The 13,543-nt window shown below is 40.7% G+C and overlaps 1 protein-coding gene across 1 annotated transcript; it reads left to right on the top strand.

The window, feature by feature from the left end:
- The first annotated feature begins 4,124 nt into the window (after nucleotides 1–4,124).
- Nucleotides 4,125–12,514, top strand: myl1 (myosin, light chain 1, alkali; skeletal, fast). The gene is made up of 6 exons (XM_052493558.1): nucleotides 4,125–4,341; nucleotides 6,236–6,263; nucleotides 9,577–9,720; nucleotides 10,847–11,020; nucleotides 11,153–11,230; nucleotides 11,975–12,514. Exons 1-6 carry the CDS (start codon nucleotides 4,210–4,212, stop codon nucleotides 12,001–12,003), a joined length of 585 nt encoding a protein of 194 aa, XP_052349518.1. The 5' UTR covers nucleotides 4,125–4,209; the 3' UTR covers nucleotides 12,004–12,514.
- Nucleotides 12,515–13,543: the final 1,029 nt, after the last annotated feature.

Below are 13,543 nucleotides of genomic sequence, written 5' to 3'. Positions count from 1 at the left end.
CTTGTCAATCAGTAACACTTTTTATTTTGTAAACCTTTTGTAACACAATAGAATAGTTTAAATGATCCCAAATAAGCATATACAGTACCAGTCAGTTTGGACACAAGGTTTTTTTCGTCTTTGTTTGACTATTTTCTACATTGTAGAAAAATAGTGAAGACATCAAAACTATGAAATAACACATATGGAATCATGTAGTAACCAAAAAAGTGTTAAACAAATCAAAATATATTTTATATTTGAGATTCTTCAAAGTAGCCAACCTTTGCATTGATAACAGCTTTGCACAATCTTGGCATTCGCTCAACCAGCTTCATAAAGTAGTCACCTGGAATACATTTCAATTAACGGGTGGGCCATGTTAAACGTTCATTTGTGGAATTTCTTTCCTTCTTAATGCGTTTGAGCCAATTAGTTGTGCTGTGACAAGGTAGGGGTGATATACAGAAAATAGCCCTATTTGGTAAAAGACCAAGTCCATATTATGGCAAGAACAGCTCAAATAAGCAAAGAGAAATGACAGTCCATCATTACTTTTAAGACATGAAAGTCAGTCAATCCGGAAGATTTCAAGAACTTTGAAAGTTTCTTCAAATGCATTCGCAAAAACCATCAAGCGCTATGATGAAACTGTCTCTTATGAGGACCGCCACAGGAAAGGACCACCCAGAGTTACCTCTGATGCAGAGGATCAATTCATTAGAGTTACCAGCCTCAGAAATTGCAGCCCAAATAAATGCTTCACAGAGTTCAAGTAACAGACATCACAATATCAATGTTCAGATGAGACTGCGTGAATCAGGCCTTTATGGTCGAATTGCTGCAAAGAAACCACTACTAAAGGACACCACTAAGAACAAGAGACTTGCTTGTCCAAGAAACATGAGCAATGGACATTAGACCAGTGGAAATCTGTCCTTTGGTCGGATGAGTCCAAACGCTGTGTCTTTGTGAGAGTTTCCACAGTGAAGCATGGAGGAGAAGGTGTGACGGTGTGGGGGTGCTTTGCTGGTGATACTGTCAGTGATTTATTTAGACTTCAAGGCACACTTACCCAACATGGCTGCCACAGCATTCTGCAGCAATACGCCTTACCATCTGGTTTGCGTTTAGTGGGACTATCATTTGATTTTCAACAGGACAATGACCCAACACACCCACATGCCATGTAAGGGTTATTTGACCAAGAAGGAGAGTTATGGAATGCTGCATCAGATGACCTGGCCGCACAATCACCCGAATTGAGATGGTTTGGGATGAGTTGGACTGCAGAGTGAAGGAAAAGCAGCCAACAATCCTTCAAGACTGTTGGGAAAACATTTGAGGTGAAGCTGGTTGAGAGAATGCCAAGAGTGTGCAAAGCTGTCATCAAGGCAAAGGGTGGCTACTTTGAATAATCTCAAATCTAAAATATATTTTGATTTGTTTAACACTTTCTTGGTTATTTTCATAGTTTTGATGTCTCACTATTGTTCTACAATGTAGAAAATAATACAAATAAAGAAAAACCCTTGAATGAGTACTGAAGGAGGAGCAGTGTTGCTTATGAATATGTATCTTAAAGAATATACTATGTTTACTACTTATAGGATGTTTATTGATGGTTGACACTTGATTCTTCGAAGGTATTAAAATAATAAAGTAACAGTAAATAACTTCCTAACATATGGTATGCGAATGCTGTATTATTTTCAGTGCTTTAAAAAATATCAAGACAATTCTGGCTGAGCAACAATCATACAAAACCACTCTCAGTGCATTGAATAAAAGTAAAGACATTTTTAACATAACACATTAATAGTCTGGGAGGCTCTAGTTTACAAGCCTCCATTTTAGGAATGCACTGATTTGTAATTTCTCCCCTGCCCATAATAACATAGCAGGTGTTCCTCACTTCAGTTTGGTGATGGCTTGCAACTGTTTATTTTTAAACCCATTCCACTTTAGTGGACAATTCCGGTGGAATACCGGGCAGAAGCAATCTTGGGCCACCAGGTGTTAGGTGCGCCCCCCCACCCCTGACCCTAGGGACAGGTGCAGGCCAGGGAGAGAGGGGGTAAGGTTTGGGGGAATGGTGGAGGTGGGGATCCTGTTGGAGTAAGGTGCTGTAGGATGCCAGGGGAGAGGACTGATGACAGCTGAGGGAGTGAGCCTTTCTCTGGCTCTGCCTCCATGCAGCCATGGGGTCAGGGAAAGCGGGTGAGCAGGGGGCGGAGGGTGAAGGGTGGAGGTATGTCTTCAGTATCGTATTTACGAGGCCCTTGTAATGGGTGAGGGTGGGGTTAATGCCCCAGCCGGCCTTTTCGGACTGATATAGACAAGAGGAAGGAGCTAGAATTCGCTCTGTTGGTCCTGCCTAGTTACTGGCATCGGCAGCTGAGGCTCCTACCCCTAATACCTCGCACATCTCCCAGACATGGAGGACACCCAAAGCTCAGTGGTCATTCTGACCCCCACCCTTGCCTTGCGACCCCATATGGGATCATTCAAAAGGAGCTGGCCAATCCTCCCCTGCCTCCCCTGGTCTAGTCATGGGTGACTATGGCCCTGGTCCAAAAGTAGTGCACTATAAAGAGGTGTCATTTGGGTCATAACCCTAGTCTTGGTTCTGGGTTCCCAGATTACTAGCCTACCCCCTTCCACCCTCTTAACGTTCATCCCCAGAAGACAGATCATTGAGGTGGATCATTACCCCATTCACAGGCTATCAAAATGTACCGATGAAACTCTCTTCCATTGTAGCAAGTGTCTAAAACATGCATTACTCTATCTGGACACCATTACATTTTTTATATATATTTTTTATTCTACTATGTGTGTTAGTGTGTTTTTTTTATCTTCAAAGATAAACTAATAGTCTACAATAAAGATAAAGGACACAGTTTGTGAAGTCCATACAAACATAATATCATAAAAATCTAGTTGAAATAGACATTTGCACATACTGGTAGCCTAGACCTACTTGTGTGACCCACTCCCCCATTTCCCCCATCATCCCCTCAGGTCAACTGCAGGAAGTGACATGCCCCTGTCATTAGGTCAGCTACAAATAGAAACGGTTCCTTTTTTAAAACTGAGGTCTTCTGATTGATTTCTACCAAGTAGAGTGATTGCCTACACATAATCATTTTGACAACACATGAAGCATGACTGAGTGAGGAGCTGATTTCACTGTCATTAATCATAGAGAGATATAAGATGTGTCACAGAATGTGGGATTGTATGTCTCTGACTGTGTGTGCGTGTTTGTGTGTGTGATAGAGAGAGGGGGGGTAGGCATTTACATTCCGGTTTTACATTTCGTCTCAAGACATGAAAATAGCCTAGGCTATACTAGAAGTGATAACATAACAGGGGTAGTGACATCAGATATAGACCACATTAGAAGTAGTCATATCCCTGATTTGTCATTCTCTACTTGGGCCTATTTGACTCTATTCTCTATCATATGTAGTTTTAAAAATGAAGGTTTGGTGAAGCCCATGAAAGAAATCCATCCTTGGCTGGTCAAAAAGTTATATTCCATTCCCACTTATTGTAATGCTTTCTATTCTATTCTATTTATATTCTGTTCATCAAGTAGCCTTGACTATAGGGAAAATGCACGAATGAGAAAACGGTCAGAGATAAACAAATGTGCCTCTCACTGCATGCATATAACCCACACCTGACTGGAAGAATAGAAAGCTACATTTTTATTAACATTGAAAACTGAACCACCTTATTGTCACTGATAGCCCCCATAGATACATTTCCTCATAACGAGAGACACGAGAAAGAAAATGCGCGATGTTGTGTGTCATCATTCCTTGGCTCAGCCGATATAAAACAGTGGCTGTAAAAATTAGGCTATCGTTACCGGGCAGCGGCCCTTTCGGCTACCGGGTAACCCCGGAGGACCTCACTCACCGCTTCCCATGTTTTTATTTTTTTCCACAGCTAGCATCGTTTTAAATAAACATCTTCTGACGCTCATCCTCGGCCGCGACTTACATGGGGTGTCCCTATTCCATGTATAGAACAGCCCCCCACGTCTCTCCTGGTGCTGTCCAATCCCGTTCCTTGAGCTGCTTTGACGAGGGTACTTTGTAAAATATACTCATATATATACGCCCAGATGCTCCCTTCATGCTCCGAGTCTTCTCCAAGCTTACGCGGGAACTGTCTGAATTATCGGTGAAGTAGCTAACTAACTTACTCTCTGCTAAAATGGCACCCAAGAAGGACGCTAAGGCGGCACCCGCCAAGAAAGCCGAGCCTGCAAAGGCAGCCGCACCTGCTCCCGCACCCGAGCCTGATGTGGTAGCTGCTCCCCCTGCACTTGACTTGTCCAAAGTCAAGGTAACTATGTTCTTTCTGCCTTACCCTGCCTCCCCTAGCCTATGACCTGCATCCTCCCGCTATCCTATAGGGTACTTTGTCTGTCTGCAAAATAAAAATGTTGATTATGCTATTCTTTCATGAGTCCCAGTGTCATTTAAATATTTACATTTACTAGGATTTATTTGTTACTATGCTTCTTTATAGTCTCTCCGTTGCATATGTGTGATGTAGCCGGTGTTTGGCCTGGTCGTTCGTTGGGAGTGTGTTTTTCTGAAGCTTCAGTATGGTATGGTTGCCAGTGAAGGGCCATTATCACTACATGCTTGATGCTACAATCATGTGGGCCTAGACTACATATTATATATATATTATATATTATATTATATATTATATATATATATATATATTATATATATATATTATATACATACTACATATTATATGTAGTCTATTATATATAATGTAAATCCCTACTAAATTGAAATATACAAATTGATAACCAATATATTTGAGTGCTGTTAGGATATTGTAGGCAAATATTACTTATTAGGCTACCTATTTCAACCTATGGAGTTACCACAGTTTTGAAATAGTTTAATTAACTTGAACAAAGTAAGCATACTCTTGTATTTTGACAAATAATTATGTTGGGATTATTTTGTCATGTTTTCCATAATGTATTCTATGGCAAATGTTTAGAGTGCTCTCTGAGACGGACCTAATTCTGAAGCAGGATTAGAAATGTTGAGACAGAACCTTGGACAGCTCCGGAGACGCGGTGCTCTCGCTCATCTAAGCCACGCCCTATGCCCCACGGCTCCCCTGATAGGCTGTACGAGTTTGTAACAAGGTGAAATGGCAATGGAACTTGTCACCAAATGTGGACATGTTCAAGTATCTAAAGATGGACCTCAAAGACCGAGTACCATCATAAGAGTATAGCTGTGGAGCTAAATTTGTTTCGAGGATTTGTAGGGGTAATATTTCTTAGCTGATGGGAGCATAACTCTTTAACATTTTTTTAACTTGCTTTCCACTGGGCCACGCTTGTTGAATGAACGTTGTTTCCACATAATTTCAACGAAATGACTTTGAACACATGTGGAATCGATTTATGTCTTTGCAGAGTGGGATATGTGGTGTTTTTGTTGGATTAGTCCAATTTATAATCCAATTGACTGTGTTATTTTCAAGCAAAATCCAATTGTCAAAATAACCTACAATACAATCAGTATTGTTTTAGCAGCAATACAAGATTAAGAGATGCATATTAGGCTATATATCCCTTTTGCAGTTAGTCATTTGCAAAATTATTGTCAAATGTTTTTCTACATTGTAAGGAGTCAAAGGAAAATCTACTGGTACATAATCACTTGAAAATGTTATGTGTTTGATCTCAAGGTAGTGAGCCTAGTGTGTATAGCCTAGGCCTACTCCAACAGCCCAATAGCAGATGGCCTCACATTTTAGACAGTATGAGACCTAAAGTAAAACTGGGAGACTATTGCAGACGGGTACCCCAAAACCCCATCCCCTTCTTATGGCACTCTGTTTCATTGGTGTGTGAGATGGACTGTGAAATAGTAAGGAGATGACCCAAGCCCCCTGTAAGTCAGGAAGTGGAGTTAGCCTACTACACTGGTATTCTTGCGATACCAAGACTCTCGTTCCAGAATCAGGTTTAGGAGAGAAACTGTTCTGGGGAGATATAGAAAGGCTGTAGTCAAGGCTACTCATCAATTTCCCTAGACAGTATAATAGGAGGGTTTAAGTCCATAGAAAGTCTCAGATCTGATATAGCAGACAGTGTAATTGTGCCGAGATGGTATTACTACACTGGCTGTAAATGTTCCAAAGTGGGCCCCCACTTTCTTTCAATGTTCTGATTGTTTTTCTCTGCTTTCCTCTATAGGTGGAGTTCACTCCCGACCAGCATGAGGGTATGTTCACTAAACCATATTACTAAGGGGCAGTTTAAAAGGCATGTGAAATGATCTATTGAAAGTGTTTCTTAGGCCAATACTATAAGCTAATTATGTGTCTTGAAAATCGGCCATATTACTATTACTGTAAAAAAATAAAAAATAATCTGATATCGCTGTCACTGCTGTAAAATGTTATCACTATCACTGCTGTAAAAGAGATCACTAACACTGCACCTTCGCAGACCTGGGTTAAAATACTATTTGAAATCATTTCAAATACTTTTTCTGAGCGCGCCTGGCAGAATGGACCAATAGAATAATCCCAGAACCGCAAACCTCGCTCACCTTGCACTCCAGGCAGGCTAGAGCAAAGATTTCAAATAGTATTTGAACCCAGGGCTGTACCTCTGACGGCTAATAAAACCCACTATAATAAATCCACTTTAGGTCTTTTTACATAGTATTTATCCAACATGGATTAGCTGCCACTGATTTCTATCTCAATGTTACTTTTCCTACACCTGGACTAAGTAGTGTTTAAAAATATAACAAATACCAAACAAAATGCAATAGTAACATTTTGACTAGGCTTACTTTTGATCTGAATAACCCAAAGAACTTGTAACATTAAACAACCTCGGGAGGGTATTTACAACTTAATATTTCCTATAGAGGTGAATGTTCTCAAATGACATGCACCTGCAGCCAATCTCAATACATTTTCCAAAATTTCAATGGTCAAGCCTCTAAGGTTCTCAGGACACAGTTCACCCCTCTATATGAATGTAAAAACATTATGGCTAAATTAACACTGGTCAAAAAAAGCCTGATATATTATATAAACAAACAACAAAACTAGTCAATTAAATTCATGGTATCTGATATCTGTTTGGACCACAGATTACGGCACCACAGATTAGGGCACCACTTGACCCGTTATAAACTGTCACAATGAGTTATAACCTGTTATAACATAAGGCTAGTTGCAGTCAACTGACCAAATCGCCCCCTAGTGGCCTCATGGGTGGAACGTTATAAATATTTGTAATAATTTCACAATTAATTAACATTATTATTATTTTAAACTCTGAATATCCTGTGTTTCTATGTTAATTGGTTTTGTGATATTAAAGTATTCTGTGATGTACAGTACCAGTCAAAAGTTTGGACACACCAACTCATTCCAGAGTGTGCAAAGCTGGCATCAAGGCAAAGGGTGGCTACTTTGAACAATCTCAAATATAAAATATATTTTGATTTGTCACTTTTTAGCTTACTACATTATTCCATATGTGTTATTGCATAGTTTTGATGTCTTCACTATTATTCTACAATGTAGAAAATAGTCCAAATAAAGAAAAACCCTTGAATGAGTAGGTGTGTCCAAACTCTTGATTGGTACTGTATATAAAGTGTCATATTGGGATGCAAACTCAAAATTGAATACATTTCAACTCTATATCTGACATGGTACAGGCATGCTCTTTTTTAAAGCCAATAACCATGTGTTATGCCCACCTTGATTTAGCTCACAGCAGTAAAATGTTTTAAAGTTGTCAAGCAATATGGAACAGTTTTAAAAAAAATCCATAGGCCTAATAACACATGTAGGATTTCCAATTGTTTTATTCCATTCTCATTGACATTCTAAATTTCAAAGACTTAAATGCATCCTGTCTCATATTGTCACCCTTTGATAAAGCTGAGCTCATTACCAAAGGATGCCAACTGAGATCCTTTTTAACACCTAAATTCCGAAATCCATAGTTGCTTCGCCCTCATGTTGGTGCAAGCAAGCAAGCAAGCGCGCGAGGTAGTGCTAGATATCAACAGCCAATCCAGTAGGGGCTGGAAACTATAGTGAGCTTCGATTGGTCAATAGTAACACGATGTTGTGGAATATTTGCATAAAGTTCAACTTTGGTCACGTCCATCGTCAGCAAGCGATAGCGCAGTCATCGCCCTGGCTGGTTGTTGGTTACGCTACTGTCAGCATTCTCTTGGTTTACTCAGTCCATTCACAGCATTGCCTTATAAAGGAGCGGGGCTCATATTCTCTCTTCAGTATCGATTCCAAGTTGGTCCCGTCCTATGCGGCCCGCAAGAAATAGAGAGAAAGAGACAGCTGGGGCTCGCGCGGAGCAGGAAATCACAATATAACTATTAATCTTTCAACGGATCACTTTCAATCGAGTTCCATCACAAGCCCATATAAATGTAAATTTCCATCATAAGCCCATATAAATGTTTAGGCTAGGTAGGTAACTCTTGTTATCTTCTCCCGGTGCTGGTGTTGTCTCTCCCCATTGCACGTGTGCAATTGTTAGTGAGCAGTGGTGTAAAATACTTAAAGTAATAATACTTTAAAGTACTACTTAAGTAGTTTTTGGGGGGTATCTGTACTTTACTTTTACTATTTATATTTTTGGCAACTTTTACATTATACTTCACTACATTCCTAAAGAAAAGAATGTACTTTTTACTCCATACATATTCCCTGACAACCAAAAGTACATTTTGACAGGAAAACGGTCCAATTCACACACGTATCAAAATAATATCCCTTGTCATCCCTACTGCCTCTGAAATGATTTATACTTTCGATACCTAATGACATTTTAGCAATTACATTTACTTTTGATGCTTAAGTATATTTAAAACTAAATACTTTTAGACTTTTACTCAAGTAGTATTTTATTGGGTTACTTTCACTTTTACTTGAGTCATTTTCTATTAAAGCCTTACTTTTACTCAAGTATGACAATATAATATTTTTTCCACCACTGTTAGTGAGGATGAAGAGTGAAGTGCGCACCCCACCTAGTAGATAAGTGCAACAGCTTGCTGCTGCGCAAGTGCGCATGTGCTGACACAGAAAGCAGCCCTACAAAGATATTTCTCTCCATTTACCTAGATCCATTCTCAAATATTACCTGCTCTGCTTGATTGAAATGATATATTTGGCCAGGTATCCCTTGTAAAAGAGGTATTCTGACCTCAATGGGACTTCCTGGATAATTACAGGTTAAATCAAATATAAACAGGAGGCAATTCTACATCAAGATACAATAATAAAAAGGACGAAACTCTCATCATTGATTTGAGATATTTACAATAATCCCTGCAAAAACACCAAAGACCAAATGGTCTGCATGTTTGTTTCATAGATCTCTTGGTTTGTTATAATAGCTTCTGTTGGCCTCTAGCCCAGGTACTCTGAGGATAATAAAACCCTCTCTCTCTCTCTCTCTCTCTCTCTCTCTCTCTTACTCTCTCTCTCTCTCTCTCTCTCTCTCTCCATCTCCATCTCCACCTCACCACACCACAGACTACAAGGAGGCTTTCGGTCTCTTTGACAGGGTGGGTGACTCGAAGGTGGCTTACAACCAGGTCGCTGATATCATGCGCGCCCTGGGACAGAACCCCACCAACAAGGAGGTGCGCAAAGTCCTGGGCAACCCCTCCGATGAAGGTAAGACACACACATATACAATACGTAAACAGATACAAGGACTCACAAGTGCAGGCATGCACACACACACATAAACAAACGGATACAAGGACACACACGTTTGTCCTTATATAGCACACTAGGGAAGAGAACATGTCCTTCAGTAAGTAACCACACCATAGAGATAGATAGAAGACAAAATACGGTTTTGGTATGGGCTGCGCCATTGAGGACTTCCACCATTTTGAAGTAGTCAACTGAGTAGGACTTCCTATGGGTTAGGAAAGGATCATATAATTCAACCGAGGTTATCAGGAGGGATCAGCCAATGAATTATACTCGTGAGCAAACATTCTACAACTGCAGGTGGCAGTAAATTGCCAACCTTGGCTTTATACCTGTTCAAACAACATACTTTGGAGGTAGTATGCACCGTTTCAGTTTGTTTGCCAACTCATAGAAGTAGTAGAAGGAGAAAGCTGACTACCGTTGCTGCTCGTGCTCTCTCAGACGCCATAATGGGACAGATATAACGATGCGATGTCTATCATAGTCAATGGACTAGGCATTTGTCAGATCCATTTTATAGCACATTGTAACAATTCAGCACCTGTCATGATGGACAGATCCCTCCATTGGTGGTGTTAAGCCTGAATAGCTGACAGATCGGTGCTGTAAGCCTGAGTAGCTGCAGAAGGTCTTTGAAGTAGGGTTACAATACCAGCCAGTGTGAAACGTGATATACCTTTATGTTATTTCACTATGTATGTACAGTATCTTTTAAAATATTTTTTTACCATTATTTATCACTAGGCTACCTGCCGCCCCACCTATGTTTGTACTTATATTTTGACGCACACACACACACACACACACACACACACACACACACACACACACACACACACACACACACACACACACACACACACACACACACACACACACACACACACACACACACACACACACCAGGGTGAAATTGCCCACACACTGATCTGGAGTCAGTTTGTCATATTCCCCACTAATGTTTAAGGTTAGGATAGGGGGAGAAAAAGCTGATCCAAGGTCTGTACCTAGGCGAAACTTCACCCCGGAGCGTACTGTATACTTATAGTGCATTTCCTCTCACTCTGGCTGCACACAGACATGGCCGCCAAGAGATTGGAGTTCGAGGCCTTCCTTCCCATGCTCCAGCACATTGTCAACGACCCAAACAAGGGAACCTTCGATGACTACGTTGAGGGTCTGCGCGTCTTTGACAAGGAGGGCAACGGCACCGTGATGGGAGCTGAGCTGCGTATTGTTCTTGGAACACTGGGTGAGTGGCTGCCTTGGTTTAGTTGTAACATGAAGTGTGTGTGTATATGAGTGCATGCGTTCCTGTCTGCGTATATTATATGACACCAGACCAGCTGGTGACCTGACCTCTCTCACCTCTCCCTCCCTCTAGGAGAGAAGATGAGCGAGGCTGAGATTGATGGCCTCATGCAAGGACAGGAGGACGAGAACGGCAGTATTAACTTCGAGGGTAAGCTTTCAAGTCTTCCAAGTATTAGGTCACATCCCAAATGGCACCCTATTACATATAGGGAGACATTTTCGTAGTGCCAAACCAATGTCAAACAATTACCATAAACCTCATTAGAATCTGGCAGCGTGATTTGATACTTCTCTTCAACAATATGCATTATAAGTCGGTGACTTCCCACTGGGCACAGACGTCAGTTCAACGTCTAGTTTTGATTTCAGTTTATGTGACAAAACAAGCAAGTATAGTGTAAAGCAGTGATCATCAACTGGATTCAGCCGTGGGATGATTTGTTCTTTCATGGAAGGTCAGGGGGCCTGAACATAATGACAAATCATTTGTAGACTGCAAATTGACTGGAAGAAGATGACTAAAACATTATCATTTCAAACTTTGCATACATTTGTATACGATCACATTGATTCTATATTATGTGTGGGAATACTTTGGAAGAGATTTCCTAAATTAAAATCACTTGAAGCTGATTTGCTGGTGTTTTTACAGTCTTTAATGTCCAACAAGTAAAAAAATAATATATATATATATATATATATATTTTACTTGTTGGATATATATTTATATATATCTATATATATATATATATCTATATATATGCGCTTACTCACTCTGTTTCAATCTTTTTTATTTCCCCCGTGACCACCTCCTAACCCTCCCTCCTCACCCCTCTACCCCCCCCCTCCTCCTTTGCCTCCCCTCACTCCTCCCTCCTCCTCAACCCTGCAGCCTTTGTCAAGCACATCATGTCTATTTAAGGATCCTCCAGCTGCAGTGGCTAACGAGGAAGCTAACGTGTTATCTGCAGACCCAACGGTGTCAGGACATCCACTGCCCCACGGTTCTTCACCACCATCTGATAAAGAGACAGGGGGGAAATGGACTATGAGATGTCATTTTTGTTGTTAGTTTCATTCTTTTTCTTTTGGTCTGACTCCGACCTCCGACCTCCGACTCTGCTCTCTATTTTCCTCCATTGGAAGCTGTCCTTTTTTCTCTCCAGCCAACCGTCAGATGCTCTTGTTGTCTTGTCCCCTGGTATGCCTCTCCACCGTGGGTCGGTGAGGGAAAAGAGGTAGGGATGACTCACTGAAACGTTGCAGTAGTTAAGCTAAACCTTCCATCACTTACTTACTGCCTGGATTGGGCCAGTAGAGGTGACTGGCTTTGCTCAAGACTCGCCATCAAAACTCACTCTCCCTATCTATCCCCTCAGTCTTCATTTATTTATCTCCTCTGCTATTTCACATAATAAACTTTTCAAAAACCCTCTGGTGTCGCAGCTCTTATTCTTTGCTCTGCGGGAGAGTGCAGACAGTGAGGTTATGTCCCAAACGGTACCCTATTCCATATATAGTACACTACTTTTGACCAGTACCCAATAGGCTGCCCTTTGGGATGCATCTTGAGTGTAGCTACAGGGTGGAGGTTAAAACAGAACAACACTGATGGTGGCCTAGCAGCCGAAACATTTGTTTTCTTGTTGCATCTCAAATAATGATTAAAAGATTTTAAAAAACATGTGTCACTCTCTTTTTTTAAGTATGGGTCCTGCACTTTAGAGGGGGGTAACCAAGGTTATTATATAAATATATCTTTTTTAAATATTCCTATTTATTTCTATTAGTTTTAAGATTTTTATTTGAAATTCAGTTTTAGATCCACTTTACTAGATTTTGTTTAGTTAAAGTTTTACAAAAACATTTTCTATTTCATTTTTATATTATTTAGTTTCAGAAAGAAGGGACAGAAAGAAGCCTAAGGCTAGGAGCCGTTTATGTTTTGTATAGTGTTTTGTGTTTTTTGGGATGTCATTTCTTGCCACTGTGGGGCAGTAATGCATAAGGTGATGGGTCAGGTCATAGGTTCGGTTTAAAGATACAGTCGTCGAGATAATGTAGATCAGGGGTTCTCAAACCTCTCCCCAGAGACCCCCAGCCGTTCCATGTATTTCAACTATTCCACAGGTAGCATACCTGATTCAAAATGTCACCTAATCATCAAGAGCTTGACTGGGTGAATCAGGTTGGTTTGTTCAGGGTTATAACACAATTGTGAAACATCTGGGGGTCCCAGAGGAGAGGATTGAGAACCACTGACGTAGATGCACAAGTTAACAGTAGTAGTGGGTCAATTTCCACAACAACCAGAAGCGTTGAAGTGCGAGACTAAACTTCTCCACAGTTTTGGTCCCGTAGCTACCATGTTGTAGCAGCATGAAGCGCAGATATTATGTGTGAATGTGTGATAGCAGTCTTGCATCTGCTCATTTCAATGGACGCGTTCGAGCGGATCCTT

Source organism: Oncorhynchus keta, chromosome 34 (genome assembly GCF_023373465.1).
Source record: "Oncorhynchus keta strain PuntledgeMale-10-30-2019 chromosome 34, Oket_V2, whole genome shotgun sequence".
Classification (NCBI taxonomy): domain Eukaryota; kingdom Metazoa; phylum Chordata; class Actinopteri; order Salmoniformes; family Salmonidae; genus Oncorhynchus; species Oncorhynchus keta.
Note: the sequence above shows the minus strand (reverse complement) of the source record. Positions and strands in the feature narration are given on the sequence as shown.